The 21,958-nt window shown below is 32.1% G+C and overlaps 1 protein-coding gene across 1 annotated transcript in view; it reads right to left on the bottom strand.

Moving 5' to 3' along the window:
- Positions 1–1,088: 1,088 nt before the first annotated feature.
- The window catches only part of LOC111046113 (ankyrin repeat and death domain-containing protein 1A), an 88,518-nt gene continuing 67,648 nt past the window's right edge, over positions 1,089–21,958 (bottom strand). The window contains exons 7-13 of the mRNA XM_039433063.1: positions 19,599–19,697; positions 18,179–18,277; positions 16,185–16,283; positions 14,725–14,820; positions 9,729–10,005; positions 7,202–7,330; positions 1,089–6,036 (exon numbers count right to left, since the gene is read on the bottom strand). Coding sequence (XP_039288997.1) covers positions 5,906–6,036; positions 7,202–7,330; positions 9,729–10,005; positions 14,725–14,820; positions 16,185–16,283; positions 18,179–18,277; positions 19,599–19,697 — 930 coding nt within the window. The 3' untranslated portion in view covers positions 1,089–5,905. The remainder of the gene's footprint in view (positions 6,037–7,201; positions 7,331–9,728; positions 10,006–14,724; positions 14,821–16,184; positions 16,284–18,178; positions 18,278–19,598; positions 19,698–21,958) is intronic.

Consider the following 21,958-nt stretch of genomic DNA (forward strand, 5'->3'; position numbering starts at 1 on the left):
TGGTAGGTATCCGTCGTCCGATTGTTTTGGCAGTTGAATCATTCGATTTCTAATTAGAAGATCTGAATTGAAGAATTCTCACCATTTTTCGACAAAAGTTACAATTTTCTGGTAGTTATCATTGAAAATGTCCGCCATTTTGAAATGTATTGTCAAACTAATCTGGTTATTTACACTATGAACAGAAATATTGTGGATTTTCTCCATAGTTAGGTGAAATAGAAACGATATTGTCAGTTCCACATAATTTATTTGAGCCAAAATTGAGTTTCAATGACCTAAGACATCATCTTCGGTCTTTTTTGATTAGACTGTCTAACCAATTAATAGTTCTTCGTCTCGGGAGATTGTCTAACCAAAAAAGACTACTGAAGATTATTTTATGCCTTAATGAAGAATATGTCTTCCTGCCTGCTGCCTGAAGAAGATGCTGTCTGAAGAAGATGCCTGCCTAAAGATGATTTTGATGCCTTAATGCATTGAAAATTATGTGGAACTGACAATACTGTATCGTTTCTATTCACCTATTAATCTTGTTATGTTTCATCAATTAGGTCTTCACCTAATAAGTATGAAACATTCCAAATATGAACCCAATTGGTCAAAAACTGATCCTAAGTTTAAATTATTTTGTACAAATAAAAAATGGCGGATATCTGGTAAACGAAGCGTTTTTAGAAAAATTGTTGTTCTTGATTTTCTTTTCATTTTGTCCCATAAAACCATTTAACAAGGTTTGGCCACTCTGTTTACTCATTTCACATAAGTGTAATATAATCAGCCTAATAATAGAGTAAAATTAGTATACAGTCAAATGCAACCTGTACCGTACAAATGCTACTTTTCTATAAAGAAATGCATAAAATATATTGCAGCAGGTAATAGATTTGAGTTCTCATAAAGTGCTACAGTAGGATGTCAACAATACAGATTTTTTGAGCTCCCCAATGTAATAATAATGCTTCAGACTTCATCTTATGCAGAACAAACGACATGGTAATACGGTACGTGAAGGTAATCTGTTCGTTTTATTATTTCCATATGCTCAATTGAATTAAGTTGGTTATGGTCAAAGAATAGAAACAACAGACAATTAAAATATTTATTTAGTTTTAAAAATCTGAGCATATTATAACTCGATTACAAATATGTACAATTGAAATTATAAATACAATCACAATAAATTGGATTAATCGATATGTCTCTAGTTGCACAATCAAAGAAGAAATAACAAGGATAATCTTCTAGGAATACAACAATTAATTCTCTGGAAAGTTTGAAAATAAAGTGCAATATTATTATAAATTCTCTTAAATATTATAGCTGGATAACAACCATATAGCAAATATATATATAGCAATCATATTATGCAACAGGAATATTGGCAATAGAAGATTTTAAGGACACATAATTCAAGCATGATATACAACTATATCCTATTCAATACTGTATTTTATTTCCTCAATGATTGTTTAATTCATCAATGGTGTGTTGGAGTGCAGAGAATATTAACTTTATTTCATTCCTTTTTTCAACAGCATATACTCAAAAATAGGTATCTTTAATTCCATCAAGTATTGACATGTAACTAAGCTATACCTGTATGGAGATACATATTATGCATATTGGAAGATGTTCACTATAAACAGAATACATCCAATATTGGAAATAATATTTTTTCAATAAGGAAATAACTTACTAACAATTCAAGTGCTTCCGAATGCTTCAGTTCCATAATATACGAAGCTACTGTACCTAACTTAAAATAAATGCATTCCGTACTATTAATTTCATTGCAATATTGCAAGTAGGATTAACAAGTAGGCTACGGTGAAATACCTTTCAAATGTTATAGGAATTAATAGAAATTCAATCATGTGAATTTTAGAGCTTTCCATTCATGCATTCCGTACTATAATCTCATTCCAATATTGCAATTAGGAATTTCATGTACGTTGAAGTACCGTGTGCATATATATTATGGTACGGTCCTAGTTTAATAGGAATTTATTATAATTCAATTGAATATCATGTGAATTCAAAAGTTTTTCTAATATGAATTATGCGTTATGAGGTAGCAGGCTGTAACATGTAATATTATTTGTCCACAAATTTTCAGAAAAGGCCAAACATTCTCAAAAACTTGTCTCCTATTTCCAGAGATTTCAAGCCTTCAAGAAATGCAATTGTCACTTTGAAAGATCTTTCAGATACGATTGAAATATACAAAAGTCGGATTTCGTATTCGTACAATTTTCTATTCTTTTTTACAGTCACTCCTCCTTTACCAATATATTCTAAATGCAGAGTATTATGATCCCATATGGAAACAGTATCAAAATTTCAGACTTCTTTTGAAATCATTTCTTTTTCAAAGAAAAGTTGGCTATTCTACTGATATTCTTTCATAATTCATTTTTAAATTCAAGTGATAGTCATTACCGCTAATTATCGTTATTTAGAATCAGTTAATTTAATTAAGATGAAGATGTTTAGCAGCTCAATGATGTATTCTATTCACTCTCTACTATTATATGTCTCTTTTTTATTATGATTTGTATATTATGTTCCTATCTTTTAGTGAAAATACTTATGTGGATGCTGAGGTGAAATAATGGAGAGGAATGGAATCAAGGCACCAATCTGTACTATTTATCAATACAAGAACTGTGTCTTGTTAATTTTTCAGTTAGTTGTTAATATTTTACATTTTTGTGATAGAAGGCTACTTTCAAATTTTTTTACACAAATTCCCATCGTGATGGGGAATGAGATTGGAAATAGAAGAAACAAGGCACCTTAATTGACTGGAGGTATTTTCTCCAATTATTTTCATATCATTATCTTGGAAATCAATTGAAACTTCTCTTTTTTCATACTACATTTAATCAGGTTTAAAACTTGAGGCTGCGAAATCAAATTTAAATTCATGAGAGATAAAACTATTCGTATTTTATAGCTTTTTAATAATAAAATACAGTAAAGTTGGAAGAATCTGGAATCTTCTTCAGGTTTTGATATTTCAACGTTTTAACGATATGAAAAATTATATCAATACGGTTTTTTTATGTAACCATACTGAAAAAAAGATAGAAATTTTTCATGACTAGTTTTTTAGACTAGTATATAAAGCTTTCTCCTACAACAATATCCTTGTTTGGACGGATCTTTATAACTCCAAGCTCTTCATATTGAAGCTTATCTCTGGTTCTATCCTTTACATTTAGCTTTAGAAACTTATTTTACACTCAACTTATTCGACTAGATTAATTAACTGAACCATCTGCAAATCAAATTTCTCCTTCGTTGATCAAAATCTATAGAAACCCTCTAGTAAAAATGCTGCTTGATAAGGTAGCATCAATAATATTATATTTTCCACATTTTTTAGTGATTTATTTTTACTGGATAATATGAAGGAGCTGGGATTAAATAAATTTGATTTGTTTGATATTACTGTGTTCTCTGTGATTTACAAATTGCATTAGTTCTATGTTATCGTGCTTATAGTATTTTATTAACATGATTCTTAATTCATTTTATGCATATCATTTTTATATTTATTACGGTAAACTCACATTCAATTACTTTTTCCAAGTTTTTAATTTCGAAAACATTTCAATTTTAGATTACTGATTTTGAGTACCTATTTCATAAAGTATTTCAAGATGAGAATATTGTAATTTTGTATTACTAAATTATTTTATTATTTAGAAGTCTGATTTGACTAGGTCTTCACTGTATTGAGCTCATAAACAGCTTGGACTTTTAATTTTAAACAATCCATTGAACTCTTGTTCAATCCTTTAATAAGGATGTTTACTGGGCCAGTCAAGGTTCATTAAAATATTATAGGTGTACTTTATCCTTTATGAATATTGATTCTAATTTTTTTCGTAATATGAAGTGTTAATGAGACCTGAGTAGAGGTTTAGACCTGAGTATTGATATCTGAAATGAATAATATTTCTCTTCTATTGGTTGGCTTCTCTTCTATTCTTACTTTCAGCATCAATTGAATAATCTATTGATTATTTTAAACTCAATTTACCGTAGGCTAATGTATTTCAACATTGACTATATTTTCAAAAAGTATTTCATGTTTTACAGTACTTTGAAATTTAAGTTGATTGCAGTTTGTTCAACTTTTCATCAGTCAACCGGTTTTAACAATAGGTTTTAACAACCTTATAATTAGCCAAAGGAATCTATTTGGACCAGCTAACTTTGGAATAGATTAGCCTTCCATTGAGGTCGAAAGAATCACCAGGCTACGTTTCAACCTATATATGATAGGCTACTCCTTTTCCATTTCTATTTGAGAAAGTACCGTATCAAGTTAATTTGAAAAAGTATCAATTGTATTTGAGAAACATCACTTTTAATTGAGATAATGTCAGATGTAGATGAGAATAGTCAATTGTATTTGGGAAGTCATCACGTGTAATTGAGAATAGTGAATTGTATTTGAGAAATTGTCAAATGTGAATGAGAATATATCAATTGAAAATGAAAAAAATTTCCAATTGACATGTCGTGACTCTTCTGTAGCCTACAGGGCAGGTTTGATTTGAGCAGGAAAGGATACTGTACTTACATACACAGTATTCCAATTACCATCATAGGCTTCGCATGGGGAAAATTAATATTTTCAATGGTGAAGGTATTCCCCTGTACTGTTTACGAATGATTAATGAGAATTATTTCTATTGGCAACGCGACTTTTGTCTCCAAACATTTTGTGAAACATTGCACTTGATGAAGATCAAATTCTCTATGTTTATAGAGAAATCTCCTTGGTTAAAGTTGAACTTTATCATCAATCAATTGAATCTCTTGATCAAACAATTCGGCAATTCTTCAATGGATGTTGGGGCTTGAAAACAATGTTTTATTCAAAAACTAAACGTTTTATTGGAATATTAAATATATTATCATATTATTTCATATGAGTACAGTTATGAAAAATATAAGTAGGTACTGGAAGTACTGTTTTTTTAAAATCATTTCCCAATTACAACTGACAACATCTCGATTTCAAATTGTATGTTCTCTAATTGAAATGATACTTTCTCAAAATAAAATTCACTATTCTCAATTACAAGTGATGACTTCTCAAACACAATTGACTATTCCCATTTATATCTGAAGTTTTCTCAAATATAAATGACTATTCTCAATTACAATTGATAATTTCTCAAATACAGTTGGAAAAGGTGTAGATATAGGAAATCTGAAAACATTCAAAGTGTCAGAAACATTACCATAGGCTATGATAACAAATAACGAGAGAACAATGAGATTACTGAAAGACTGGTTGCACATTCCTATTCATTATAGACAGTATACTGATAACGAAAAAGTTATTTTGAATGAGACATTAACATTTTCTATGAGGCAGTAAAAGAGACGTTAACACCAATGGAATAGCATACAAACTGATACTATAAAAGCCTGGAATTCTTCTAAAATATTTATGTATTTATATTATATGAGGAAAGTGTTTTTTTATCCCTCATTGAGTGACGGACCAGGATCACATTGAAAACCAGATACCTATTTCAGCAAGGATCACATAAAAACTAGCTGATTTAACAGAGAATCACATTGAAATACTGCACGCTCAGCCAAGATTGCGATAAAGATTGGTTAATTTCAGGTGAGGATTTCTTTGAAATCAAGCATTTAAGCCTAAGCCACGATCACATAAAACCCATTACATGATTAAGCGAGGATCAAATTCTATTCACACACGGTTCAATACGAAAATTGAATGATTCATGCAAGGTCACATCCGAGGAATAAGCAAGGAGAGAATAAAAATCTGCTGATTTAGCGAGGATTACAGCTGATTTCGGCAGGATTCGATGGAAAATCAGCTGCTTAAAGAGGTGCCACAGATCTGCTACAAGATGTGGCAATGCTTAAGAGCCCAGCAACGTTTCCATTTACACCTGGAAATTGTCTTGTTGCATCCAACTCCTGTGCCCTGTTCTTCTTCCTCTTCTTCTTCTCTCACTTTCCTCCTGATATAATCTGAAAAAGAGCAGAGAATCAATTATTATGTTAGGGAAATTAATATTCAAGAAAACCTCTATTTTTCATTAATTATTGACACATCCCTCGATCAATGCAATACAGCTACTTGAACAATTCGTATGTTTTGACTAATGCAAAACTCATGAATAACTTTCCTATCCAAGCATCTACAAAAAGCATAACTACAAAATTGTTCCAGTCCATGAGAGTTGAATAACTTCAAGAGACATAATTATTTTCAGAGATAAATTCTCTAGAAATGTATATGTTCTTCAGTAAGTATTTGCAATTATTGACAATAATTTCAAGATTCCAACTCTATTGCCCGGTTGCACGAAAGACTGTTAAATTTTAATAATCATTTAATGCCATGATGAGCACCAATCGGAAAAGGCTTCTCGAATTGTTTTAGTGGTGAATTCATGATTAAAATTTAACAGGTTTTTGAGCAATTGATACATAGTTTTTTCCACTCATTCTGACTCGAAGAATTCTGATTGATATATGGATATTTTTGGTCTACTACTTGAAGATTAACATTATTAATTCTGATTGATGGTTATTTCTGGTAAATTTTGGTCTACTTGAAGGTTTTCTGTTTGTTTACAGATATTATACATACTTTTTACTATAAAATAGAAATAAAAATCTCAGTAGCCTATTTTAAATTATTTTATCACAACATGTTTCAACTCATGCCATTTTCAAGTTTTATTTTTGTTGTGATAAAATACTTTAAAAAGGGTACTGATATTTTTTCTATTTATATTACAAGTAGCCCTAAGCATAAAAGAGACAATACATTTCACTGTATATTCCCCAATAATGGTTCGGAACTCACCTGATACTGTCACTATCATACCTCCCACTATCAATACACACTATTTCAGTAGAAGAAAAGGACAATATTTCAAAACTTTTATTAGGTACGGTAGGCCTACTCTATTCTGTCTTATATGGAGGTACAGTATTTTTGCTTATTAATAACGATATATTTATACTGTATATATAGTCAAATATTAGGTTTATCTGTGCTAAAATCTTCATAAGGATAGCTGTTTGATCAATCTCTTTTTCTTTCCTGATTTACCCTACTTGATTTTCTTATTTGCTTCATTCCACTTTATGCTGTTTGAATATTTTGCTGAGCAGTGAATCTTACCAGAAACCTTGCGTTTTTCAATGGCGTCCAAACTGTCACAGAGCTCCTTGATCGGATCGACTTCGGGCTCAAGACCTTCGTACCAAATCCACAGCATCCTATGGCAATGCTCCTTGTAACTGTCTTTACCTAGAAATATACCAGTAATCATTGAAATATAAAAAACTTCAAAAAGTCTAAAACGATTTTCGTTTGATATGAATGAGTTGAGCTCAACTCACACTTACGCGACTCAGGTCGAGAAGAGACTCGACTCTAGTCGAGAGCATGTTTTTCCAAATGGTGACTCAGACCAGTCGACTCTAGTCTCCGCGACTGTCACCATTTGAAAACACATGCTCTCGACTAGAGTCGAGTCTCTTCTCGACCTGAGTCGCGTAAGTGTGAGTTGAGCCTTAATTGACCATTAGACAATTACTATATCCATGTTGTACATTAAAAAAGTTATAATAGACTTTTTTTTTATTGCATTTGTTATTTTTCTGAGAAACGACCGGATTTAGCCAATTATGCCATTATATAATGGCAAATAGGAAGCAATACCTTACTTTAAACAAAAATACAGATATTAGTTTCACTTCAAAATTTGGAATCCCTCAAGGATCAGTTCTATCCCAGCTATTCCTCATCTATGTAAATAATCTGCTGAAAATAGCACAACTCTGTCTTCTGAGATTACACCACATTAATTTCCAGTGAGTGGAAACATTAATAATGCCAATTCAGTGGGTAAATATTGGCAGAAACATTTGATTATGCCAACAATAATTGAAAAAAAGTTCAAAAATGGCTTCAAGAACACCTATTGACTCTAAATGCAAATAAAACAAAACACATTACATTCTCGCCCACAGTTATTGGATAACCATAAATTTATTCAAGTTCGAGCATTAAGAAATCAAACAATAGTAACATAAATCAAATGATAAATGTGGTGGCACATGAGGAAAATACCATTAGTACGAGTTCAATCCATCAGATATCTGGGAATTTCAGTAAACCAGCATATTAGGTGAAATAAAGATATCGATTATTAAATTTTTGGTGAGGGTTACTTTCATATTTGACTTTTCTTTTGCTGGTGCCGCCTGAAACAATTCAAGTTTTTTAGTTCTGGGTAGTTAATTTTATTTTATCTTCTTGTGATAAGTGTTTGAATTATTAACCTTTGATTTGTTACGTTGTTTTTTGGCAATAAATAATTGAATAATTGAATTTATCAGGAATTTGAAAAAATTCAAGTAAATTTATTAAAAACTTCTATTCACAACATGCTTCAAAATATTAATGCCATTTTCAAGTCAAAAATATTCAAATGGTACACGAGAATCTATACTTGGATTTTTATATCCAGATGTAATAGAATATCTATGATCCATAAAAATTTCTATAAAATTTAAGAGCTTGATACGAGGGTGAATCAAATGAAAACCTTAAAAGTGCTGTAAAGTTCCGAGAAGTTATAGGATTGATCCGGTAATTGGCAGGGATGTTTGTTTAAGTTTACACAATGACCACCAGGTGCGTTAAGTGACCTTGCTACACACAACTAGCGGTGACTTCAGTTGCAATATGGCCGCCCCATTATCAATATGCACCGCGTTAGATCAGCGATCAGTCATACGTTTCTTGAGCAGTTAAGGTTTCAAACCAATGGAAATTCATCGCAGGATGACAATACAGTATCGTGATTCATGTTTGTCCAGAAACAAACATTGCCATCAACCAGAAACAGAAAGAGCAAGTAAGGAAAGGTGCCATAGCTCATCGCCAAAACAAAAAAAAAATCCGAACTCAGCGATCAGCAGGAAAACTCATTCTGACTTTCTTCTGGGATGTAAACGGAGTAATTTTGGAGCAATACATTGACAGGGGAATGACGGTAAACAGTACCTCTTATTTAAATCGCTTAAAAAATCAACTTCGGCCAGCAAGCAGGAGTAAACGGCGAGGATTTGTAATTCAGGTGTGTTGTTACAGCATGACAACGCCCGACCACATACAGCCCGTCTCTCGGTTCAAACTATCCAGGATTTATCAAATTTTAATGCCTAATTCACCCACCTTATTCTCCAAACCTCGCTCCTAGTGACTTCCATGTGTTCGGAAGGCATGAAGATGCAATGGATGGCAAGCATTTCCAAAGTGATGAAGAAGTTAAAATCGCGGTGCATATGAGTGGCTACAGGCACAACCAAAAGAATTCTTCAAACTGGTATTCGTTCGCTTCCAAAGCGGTTGAACACTTGCATAACACTTCAAGGAGACTATTTCAAATAATGGTAAATGTAAGTTTTACTTAGTTGTCGAAATAAATAATATATAACACTTCTAAGGTTTTCATTTGATTCACCTCGTATAAGAAAAATGTTGCTTATGAACATTTCTAATTTCAATATGTTATTGAGTTGTGGGGTGATGCATTCGATACTCATGTTGAAAAACTCGTTGGTCTCCAAAAACGTATAGCCTATAGAATTTTTCTCAATTGTGATTCATGATGGAACTTGTATTGATTTGAACTGACCAGTATACTGATGTTTGATAGCCGTGATCTGGTCGTCGGTGAACGCCCAGTGTAGGGCCAGCTTCTTCCAGTCAGCGCTGTCCAGCTTGTGATAGGCCACCTTCTTGAATATGGCCGCCAGCCGGCCACTTCCTCCCTCCTTCGCCGCCTCCCTGTCGCCGCCCCCACCACCACCGCCCCCACCCAGCTTTACTCGCCGCCTCCGCTGCCGCACGAGGCTCAGTGTCACGTCCGCGCCACCCCCGCTTCCGGTATCCTTGTCTGCGCTCTCATCTTCCTAAGCACACACACACACACACACACACACACACACACACACACACACACACACACACACACACACACACACACACACACACACAAATGTTGAAATAAATTAACAAGAATCAATAATTTTATTCAAATCAACACAATACAATATACATAAAATGAATCAAAACACAAAAAAATCACAATCAAAAATAAATTTCTAATAAAATACAAAAACAGGCTTCATGGCGGCGGGGTGTGCTGAAAAGAAAGAAAGGTGGAAAAATACCTAGCCAACTATGGTTTCCCTTGTAATACGCAGGTACAGGGTATAAAAGTAAGGAATGAAGGGTGAAGAGGAGAAGAAAAGGGAAGTATTGGAGAAGAATGTAGTATGTATTATCAATACATATCAATATAAATATTAGATTTACCAAGATACAACTATACAATATATTTACAATCACAACTATACACTTCTCACAGAAATCAGTGGAAACGGAAAATTAGCGAAAAAGTATTTCCTATTATTTCACTATCATTGGAATATTTCATAAAAATGATATATTTGAATATATATCTCCAAATCATATACAGTGTGTCCCACGGAAGGTGTAACAGCCGAAGACCATGAATTCCACATGATCACATTTACATCGAAAAATTCCCAGTAAATTTTTCTTATATCGACCTTAGTTTTCGAAATCTATGAATCTAATGAGAGGTTGGTGACACTGTCAGATGATGATGGCACTGGAGGTGTGCGTGTGTGTGTTCTGTAATGGGTTGACAACATATAAAATAAAGTGCTTTTATAATAACATTGCTTTGTGCTTATTTATAAATTACTTTCGATATTTTTGAAAAACTGATTACACAGATATTGTCAAATCTACATAAAAATATAGGCATTTCTTACTTTTTCCAATATTATCCTTATATTGTTTGACAAATATTTTTCTAGTTATTGACGTTTTTCAAAAATGAACACTGACCAGAAATGTTCTGGAACTTCTCCATGATGAGGTGAAGAAGTGATTACTCAAATATTGTCAAATCCACAAAAATAAGTTTATTTAAAACCATACTCTAGTTCCGACGTCATACATGGCATTATCTTCAATGGAAACTCATATACTCATAATGATATTTATTAACTCTATTCCTTTTTATTTCTAATTATTATATTTCTTATGATTGTAATTATTTTATTTCATTCATACTTCATATTAATTTAACGCTGTGAATAATTTTGTTCTGATATGGCACCTGCTGAAAAACCCACGGGTTTAGCAGGACCCAACAATGTGAAAATGCATTTCCAATAAAAGTTATTGATTGGTTGACTTGTATATGATGCCAAGTATGGCTTTGAAACTCGAGTCTGGTTTTAAATAAACTCATTTTTGTGGATTTGGCAATATTTGAGTAATCACTTCTTCACCGCATCATATATGGAGAAGTTCCAGAACATTTCTGAAGACAGTGTAAATTTTTGAAAAACGTCAATAGCTAGAAAAATATTAGTCAAACTATAATATTAAGGATAATATTGGAAAAAGGAGAAATTACCTATGAGATTCATATAAATTGCTCTTTTGTTTGACGTCTTTAAACTTTTTATGAACGCTCAAAGTTTAAGAAAGTACATTTTTTGTCGAGTTCAAAGCCAAATTTCAAACAGTTTGAACGCTCATTAAAAGTTCAAAAAAGGAACAAATTCACAGGATTTGTAAAGGAACAAATTTACAGGATTTGTATGAATCTTATTGAAAATAAGATTTCCTCCCCACTGTTCACATGAAGTTTATATCACTATGAGATATAAGTAACGAGGGGAATGCTCCGATGTGTCAATTGTCGAATATTGATGACTGTGTGAATGCGTGTGTGTATGTGTCATATCATTTTCATATGTCCCATTATTCAAACTCCTATTCACGGACAAGGGCTTTGCGGAAGCTCTTTTGTGAATAGTATTTTTGTTTGCATCGGTTCTCACATAAAATGTTAAGGTTCATTTCCACCATCAGTACCATTATTCCAAAATGTTGATATGAGTTGTGCACTTATAAGTTTAAAGTTAATTTCTACTGTATTAATGATACATTATTATATAGTGCCAAATTAACCTTTCAGAAGTGCTTAGTATCTTTAAATTGTTAGTTATAGGTATCTGATGAGATTTTTATTTATTTTTATTTTTTTTTATTTTGTTGTATTGCTGATGTAGACAATAAAACTTGAAACTTGAAACTTGAAACTTGAAAATTTATTTCTGTTTCCAACTATATCCTTATAGTGAGATTCTGGTAGTTTTATAGTTACTGTATTGACGTTTTCAAATTATCGAGAAATCTATAGATCTCGAAAACTAAGGTCGATATCAGAAATTAATGTTACTGAACATTTTTCGTTGCAAATTTTATGTAGAATTTATGGGCTTCAGCTGTTGTTACACCTTCCGTGAGACATTCTGTATATCAATATAAAAATCAAATTTACCGGAATAGATTGATATTCTATTTGATTTTTTAATGGAAGACAGTGGAAACAAGAAAATGGCATCAAAGTCATTCCTAAAATGTTCACGTACTTCATAACAAGAATCTCAATAAGAGCGAGGGCAAATTGGAACAAAGCATTGGGATAAAGACTAGTGTTTTGAAATTTAGAAGTAATGTAAGATGTTTGAAGTGAGGAGTAATGTTTATTTCTTCATTTTCTAATATTAAGAACACATTTTCATAATAGTCGTAGTATAATAATGATGATGAGTAAAATATATAACACGAACTAGAAGAGGTTCAAGAGGTTTTGTCAGTTATCATCACCGCCTGAGCTCATTCGTGAATGCTGGCTATTAAATGCTCTTCATTAATTACAATGTGGATAGATCACAACATGCTATTCATTTGAACAATTGATAAGTACCTAGATATCTAACATAATTCAATATTAATTGACTCTCATCCATGCAATACAAACACAAACACAAAGTATACCAACTCGATTCACACAGTCGCTCACACATAGACCTTCATGACATTTTTTAAAACTATGCTAAACATTTTCACATTTTGGGAAAAATACTGTCATGTATTTGTAGTTCAATGTTGAGGCATTCCTATTCATTCTTCTAGATGAATCAATCGATCTCTGTCAATAAGGATATGGTAGCGGGTTTCTTCAAACAAACCGCATGGACATATAAATAAAAATAGAAATCTAAGTACCCTTTTTACTTTCCTTGCCCTATTACCATAGGTAAGGAAAGTATTGCTTTCCAAAAAAAATTAAGGTACCCTAATTTCATGTTTCCTATACGTTTCAAGGTCCCCTGAGTCCAAAAACATGATTTTTCGGTGTTGGTCTGTGTGTGTGTGTATGTGTGTATGTCTGTGAACACGATAACTCCATTCCTAATTAACCGATTGACTTGAAATTTTAAACTTAAGGTCCTTATACCATGAGGATCCGACAATAAGAAATTCAATAAAATTCAATTCAAGATGGCGGAAAAATGGCGGTTAATTACTAGAAAACCATGTTTTTCATGTTTTTCTCGAAAACGGCTCTAACGATTTTCTTCAAATTTATATCATGGATAGCTATTTATAAGCCCTATCAACTGACATGAGTCCCATTTCTGGGAAAATTTTAGGAGCTCCGTAATATTCTTGAGAGAAATGGCGGATAATGACTAAAATTACATGTTTTTCACGGTTTTCTCGAAAACGGCTCTAATGATTTCCTTCAAATTCATACCATGGATAGATATTCATAAGCACTATCAACTGGCATGAGTCTCATTTCTGGGAAAATTCCATGAGCTCCGTAATATTCTTGAGAAAAATGGCGGATAATGACTAAAAAACCATGTTTTTCACGGTTTTTTCAAAAACGGCTCTAACGATTTTCTTCAAATTTATACCATGGATAGCTATTCATAAGCCCTATCAAATGACATGAGTTTTTTTTTCTGGGAAAATTGCAGGAGCTCCGTAATATTCTTGAGGAAAATGGCGGATAATTACTAAAAAACCATGTTTTTCACGATTTTCTCAAAAATAACTTGACCGATTTTTTTCAAATTCATACCCTGTATAGTTATTTATCAGCTCTATCAACTGGCATGAGTCTCCTTTCTGGGAAACCAATGGAGGGTCCACCCCATCCTTGGGAAATGGACTTAGTAACCTCCTTCTCGTGCATGAGGTAGGTAGGTAGCGCAGTTCATAAAAAGAGCACATAGTCAAGATATTTCATCTGTAGAACAGCTGTTTTGACGACTTTAAAAAAATGACGACTGAAAAAATCATCGAATTTCACAATTCACACAAAGAAAAAGTACTCTGAAAACAATTATATATACACATATACAGAAGTCTGATCGTAGTTTCAAATATGAGCAAGGAAAGTTGTGTGAGTGCGCCACACCATATTTTTAAAATTGTTTACTTACAACGTGTTTCGGCTATATGATGATATAGTTATGGTATCAACCGAAACATTTCTATTTTTATTTATATTCAAGAGTAGCTATAAGGGAAAAAACACGTATGAACATAGTATATTTTTAGTTGAATCTTGAATCAGTAGCTGTACATTCTGAAAGGAATACTTTCATTTCAATAGTAAAACATGGAGGCTCGCTACTACACAATACGCATTATTATATTGTATGATTAATATTAAAATTTCATCATGATGAATGAATTGAGTAACAATAAATTTTTGGACTAACCGGCTCTGGATAATCCAATCTTGACGTTTTTATAATCATATCTACTATGGCTGTAAAACTACCTCTTGCTGCTATGTATAAAGGTGTCCTTCCACCCTGTAAAAATAAAATCAGTTAAATAATGAATCGGGCCCAAGTGAACCAATTAATTGAATAAAAAATTCTTCAAAATATACAAAGTACTATACTTCAGATTGAAATCAACCTTCCTTATACCCGCATTTATCAAAGTTTAATAACAATTCAAATGTAAAATAACGTTTTACAATTTTTCAACAAGAAATATTGTTCAAGAAGAATCAGTAAAACACTCATCGGATCAGGCCTATGTTTTTCTTGCTTAAATCTTATTGACGTAAGCCAAGTAATGGACAACTCAACCCATATAGATTTAATGCTCCATTAGATTTAATAAGTGTCCTAGAAACAGGGCTGTAGACTACAAAAATTTGAAACAATATAACTTACATAGAGGATAGAGCAATAATAAAATAGAATGACTGTTTATCTATTATCACAAAAGCCAGTGAGCGAAGTTAGGGCGTAGCCGGCCCTCTCCTCATAACTCGACCCTCAAATATAGGCAAATATTAATTATGATATGTATTACCTTGTAATAATTTACTTATTATAATTAAATAACTTATAAAAATTACAATATAAATGGACAACAATTACGAATATGATTTACTAAATCTTTTCCTTGTTTAATCACGAGTAGGAAGGGTTTAGACACTTTACATTTCATAATTCATTAATTTATTCGATGCTTCATAAGAATAATTTCAGTTCATATTTCGAGTATTAAATGTGATCAATAAGAGTACTATCAAGCTTCTTCTGGCATAGCAGAACAGAAGAACGAAAAAACTTTACACCAGGATAAGTTTATTTTATAATATAAGGAAAAAAATATTTTATTTAAAGCTCACGGCATAATTATGATGATGAGATTATGATAAAAAAGATAAGCGAATTAATTAATGTTCATAATTCAGTAAACTATAAAATTTTATCTGTTGCATCGATATAGGATATACATAGTGACATATAGTCTACAATAAAACGTAATTATTGTTCAATTAAAGGAGTATATGATGGGAATTTTCACATTTTTTCAAATGAATCAAACTATCAAACATGTGTTATTTGCCAAGGCTTGTAATAATTTCACACTGATTTATTAATGTACGGTATTTTGAAAGATTAATCTGTATGCCAAGTTGGTATGTTCTTCTACTGAATTTAAACAATCAGAACAATTGATAGGAGGTAAGGAATGGACCAACTTGAAAATTGAAATAAAATTACAATTATGACATAATTATATTAAAATACATTGTATTTGGATAATGACGACTTACATGATATTGCCAATAACAAATGTATAGAGGTATACTTCTCTGAAAGTAAAAGTAGGTACCTAACAAACATAAAAGGCTACTGTTAAATATATTTACCTGCTCCTTTTCAGCTATATTGGCACCAGCATTGAGCAATAATTTGCAGATATCTGTGAAGCCACATTCAGCTGCTAAATGTATTGGCGCTTGTCTCCTCTGAAATAATTCAAATATCACATGTCAATTAATTTGAATGAATTCACGTACAAGATAAAATAAAGTTGATATGAGATCCTAAGTGCAGTTCATGGTTGGCTATTATCACTAAGCAGCATAGTTTGGAGTTCTATGTCAAACATTTTTTCACATACAGAATCAAGAATAGAAAGCAGTTTATTTATAAGGGAATTGAGAGCAATTCTATTATCTATACGGATGAATTAGAAAAAGATTTGTAGTTCCCGAATAATTAAAAAGTTATTTCCACTTATTTGGTTGTTAGACTTAGTTTTGGAGGAACCAGTATATATTTTTTAATTCTTCTTTGGTTATTACCGTATATATGGAAGAAATTTGTTAGTCAAGTTACAGAGGAAGAGAGGATCGTGTGAAATCTTTTTGGTGTGAAAATGTTCAATGAATAAAATAGGTAATAGGCCTATAGATATTTGTTTGACAGTACAATATATGATGAAATAATTTATTTAAAAACTATATGTGTAGCCTAGGTCTATGATATGTGAATATATTCACATAATTTGTCAAATTTAACGAAAACCCAAACATAAGAAAAAAATTTTTTTTTGCTTAGGGTGATGCAAAAAATAGGCCTATGATCTGTGAATATTATATTCACATATAATTTGTCAAATTTAACGGAAACCCAAACATAAAAAAATATATTTTTTGCATCACCCTCAGCAAAAAAAAAAAAAACAGTTACCAACAGCCATTCTGTAGACTTCTGCGACTGCAAATATTGCAGGCTGTTGCCTAAAAATTATCTTTTGAGCGGAAATCAAATCATGTTTGCTGGATATGAATGTTACACCAGCAGTCAATCTCTGTATAGAAGCGCTCAATCATTTTATACTAAGCCAAAGCGGCTATAAATATTATGTAGGCCTATTATAGCCTAAAAGGATCAACTGTTGGTTTATACTCTACAGGTCTATTATAGCATAGAAGGATCACCTTTTGGTTTATACTCGATATGAGATTATATATTCGAGCATATATGCCTAGATGCCTAGTCTTGCCGCTGTAGGAAAGGACTCGGGATCGCTGGCTCTATCTCTACCCTTTACAGCATATGAGGACAGCGAAATAGAGTTATAGTTGTTACGACAGTTGAATTACAAATTTATCAGTCAGTCTATAACTACACCATAAGGTTCAATTGAGCAATATGCCATACAACCTTCATTTATTTATTTATTATTTATTTATTTATTTATTAGATAGAGCGAACAATACAATAGTCGGAAAAGAAAAAACAGGCTATTGCCCAAAACTTCTTCAATTTCCTGATTTTGTAACAAATCGTCCAAATATGTAGGCTATGTTCACTTCAATTTCAACACCAAATCTTCAATCTGAAACTATGAATCAGAATAAAACAAAGAATTTAAAATTTAGATAGATTGATAATGAAACTTCCGTTAAAACAAAAACCAAACTTCAAATATTCACAAAATATAGAGTAAAATCACTTAAATTTTGAGCTCGAAAATATCACTTTCACCATAGCTACTACAGCTTTATTTGTTATAGTTAAAGGCTACCGTATGACTCCTAAAACAACCTAAGTGTAAAGTGCAACCAATCAAAATGTAAAGTGTAACCAATCAAAGTGTAAAGTGTAACCAACAAAAGTGTAAAGTGTAACCAATCAAAGTGTAGTGTAACCAATCAAAGTGTAAAGTGTAACCAATCAAAGTGTAAAGTGTAACCAATCAAAGTGTAAAGTGCAACCAATCAAAATGTAAAGTGTAACCAATCAAAGTGTAAAGTGTAACCAATCAAAGTGTAAAGTGTAACCAATCAAAGTGTAAAGTACAACCAATCAAAATGTAAAGTGTAACCAATCAAAGTGTAAAGTGTACACTCACCTTGTTCATGATGTTGACATTGGCCCCTTTGTTGATTAGCATTTCTACTGTTTCAGTATCATTCAGCTCCACAGCCATGTGTAATGGGGTGTTACCGTTCTGTTTGGAGAAAATACAATTTAATTAGGCTATTATTCAATGTTTATATCATGAGCAGGTGCTCCGCAAAGGCGGGTAAAATAAAACACAATAAAGATAATATACTTTGAAATTGGAGATTTGTAGCAAAAAAATATTGACTCCAGCTTGGATTGAGCCATAGACCAAAATATGTGCCCAAAATATATGAGACCGATAATAAATTTCATATTCTCTATTGTTCTTGATATCGACCTTCATTCCGAGTCACGAATAATGGCAAAACGTCATGGATGTACTGGGCGAGTTCATAATTTGATAAGAATTTTCTTGCACGTAGCCTATATAGGACAAATTAGATAGTTCATTTTAATTATCGAAATTGGAATCAACTTATCAATAAATAAACATGAAACAGGTATGATACAGAGTGTTTATAAATGATTATCGGGGTTTAAACTCTTTATAAAATTTAATTGAACTTACAGGTGCCTATACTGTATATTGGATGCACAGAACAATATTTAGTAACATACCTAACATAAGTATCATGAAGAAGATAGTGAGTGATTCAATCAAGCAGTCTATCAATAAGTCGCCCAGTTATTCGCTTTTGAATATTTTTTCTTGCTTACACGCGTGTCTTATCTATGTATTAGTAGAGATCAGCCTTATTCAGTTAGATCTGTCAGCCGGACTGAAGGCGATCTCTCTCCCATGTGCCTAAAATATGACCGATAATAAATTTCATATTTTCTATTTTTCTTGATATAGACCTCTATCAGTAGCGAAACAGAGGGCCGAAAATATGAAATGTTATATTTAAATATACAGGATAAACGCTGTATTTATGGATTTGTCTCATTATGCTTTGGTCAAAAGTTTAGAGATGTCTAGGCTGAGAGATAAGTCAAGGCTGACTTATCAGACTTGAGGCCGAGATCTCTCCCAGATCTCTACATAAAGGATATTATTTATAAGCACCCAAACCCAAATATCGAATTCTAAATTCTAATTGCTATTTAACAGCTGTGAGAGGATGATTTTTTTGTGATTTCGACAATAATTATTGATTTATATGATTATAAAAAATTTATGATTCGTTATATAGATTTTGTCAGTATAAAAGTTATTGCGGACTTCCAAAAAAAAACTTACAAAAACAAGTTTAACAATACAAAATACCTATGTTAAGTACACTAGCCTAAAAGTTATGAATTACAAAAATTTACACAATATACACTAACTTTTTCAGTCTTAGTTAATATTCACACGAAAGTATGCTTTGACCAATATAATGTTCATCTGCACTTATAGGTAAAATGATTTTCAAAGAACTTACACTGCATTGTTTGTTGATATCACTACCGTGCTGCAGAAGAAGTTCTATCGTATTTCGGCAGCCTCTACCACTTGCTATATGGAGAGGTGTTTGAAGTTTCTGAAAAGCATAATAAGACCATATTTAGTGCCGTTTGCATAGTGAAAGCTTACATTGAATTGAATGGTTTAGTCTCAAAATGGATGAAATTATAGCAAACTTGACTTTAGTGCCTTTGCACAGTGAAAGCTTACATTGAATTAAATGGTTTAATCTCACAATGAATAATATTAAAGAAAGCTTAACGTAGCATTGATTTGATTCAGTTTAGGCTAATTTTTTGTTTAAACTGTCACTACAGAAGAAGGAACACCTACATTGAGTATTTACTACATGCTGGCACTCTGCAAACGACTCTTTTTGCTGGTTGCACAAAGTCGGTTGAATTTTAAACGTAATTATTTCCAAGAGAATCAATCAATGAGGCCGTCTTTTCAAAAACGCCTTCTCTGATTGGTTCTGGTGGAGTTAATCACGGTTAAAATTTAACCGGATTTTGTGCAACCGGGACTTACAATAATAAGTTGCGATGAAATAAGAAACGATCAAGTGACAGGAATCATTTGAGAATACACAGGAGAAAGAACAGGAAAATTTCGACCTTATAATTATGTGCTATTTGTAATTGGAAATATTAGGGAGAGCCATCCTCCACACCTATGGCTAAACTTTTCAAACAGGGAGTTTGAAATAGCTATGTGTATTGAAAATAATATTTTTACATATAAAATGACGAAGCACTCGGGAGAAATAAGTAACTGACAAATACTTTCTTCATTAACAATAATTTCTTAACTAGTTCAACTTATCCATTGTTCATTCTCTATATATAATTAAGCAGACTTGATGCTTACATTCTCAAACAAATTAATGTTTTCTCAACTGCATTAAATAATATTAAAATAAATATGATGTATTTAAATTATATAATGCTTATTTCATGAGTAAAAATAGAAACTCTTTTTGTATCATCATCATTTTTCTTAAAACTAACAAGTCTAAAACTTGTGCTAGCACATCCCAATAAAAAAATCGCATTCCAATGAGAGTACGTGTTATTGAATAAACATTATTGGAACGATTATTTAACAAAGGCACTCGCCATTCAATTTACAATCAATATTATTAACCTACTCATTATTAATGATTTTACAACACTTTTATGAGTGAAGTTAGTTTTGGAAGTTTTCCAGTTCATCGCATGCAGACCGGACTCCCCAAATTTGTTTTACTTTTTGTAATCTGAACAAAAAGTGTAGAGAATTCAGCAAGCTTTATTTTCGAATAGTTAGTTATGTCGATTGAACGCATTGTTCTCAAGATATGAGCGTCGAAGCAAACGCTGAATAATGCAACTTTTAAACCACGCTCATCCCCTTAGCACATGAGTTAGGAATGGGGACTTTTGATATGTTCTCCTCCTAACTAGTCTCAACAGAGCTGCAAAGTCGAAAATCTTGTTTGAAACATCCCCTCCAAATTCCTTTGTCAATTGGTCTATTGTTGCAAAAAAAGGTGTAGGGAAATTCGTAAGTGTGTGAAATTATACATCAAATTGAAGAGAATTCAATGCTCTACAAGCTCATAATCAGCATGGATTTTTCCCATCGATTTTAAAAAAGTTATAAGAGCAATAAAAAAATTGGTGGCGAACGGGTTTTTTTTAGAAAATGTCACACCTTCAAGAGCGTATATCTCGAGAACTAGAGGAGATATGAAAAAATTTGTAGGATGAATATTGTAGGAAATTATGTAAGCTTTAATTTGTTATATGACAGTGAAGTTCTTAGGATATATAGTTCTTGAGTTTTATTCGAGAAACCAAGAAATGGTACCTTCAAACCACCTCCACCCCCTTAGCACAGTGAGTAGGGGTGGGGGCTTTTGATATGTTTACCTCCTTACTACCCTAAACAGAACTGCGGGGTCAAAAATTGTCTTCCCAACTTTTCCCTCTATAACCTTTCCTTGACTGGACTAATAAGCGTAATTTGTCAATAATAATCCCATAAAATCAATTAGGCCTAAATTCTTATTTATTATAATGGAGAAGTGGAAGCACCTGAACTATACTTTCCCTATGATTGAAAATAATGTTCCAGGAAAATGAAAAATAATTACCAGCTTTACTGGCCACAACAATAAAAATAATGAAATGTTATAGCCTACAAAACAATCATGATAATCATAAAAACTGAAGTAGGATGTACAGATGTACAGAGAGCCTTATCAAAATGATATGATATCAATGATGAGGAACTAATATATGAAACTATATATGGAAAACTCTGCTGTTTCAATCGAATAAACAGTTATCTATC

The sequence above is a fragment of the Nilaparvata lugens genome, chromosome 7, assembly GCF_014356525.2.
Source record: "Nilaparvata lugens isolate BPH chromosome 7, ASM1435652v1, whole genome shotgun sequence".
NCBI lineage: Eukaryota > Metazoa > Arthropoda > Insecta > Hemiptera > Delphacidae > Nilaparvata > Nilaparvata lugens.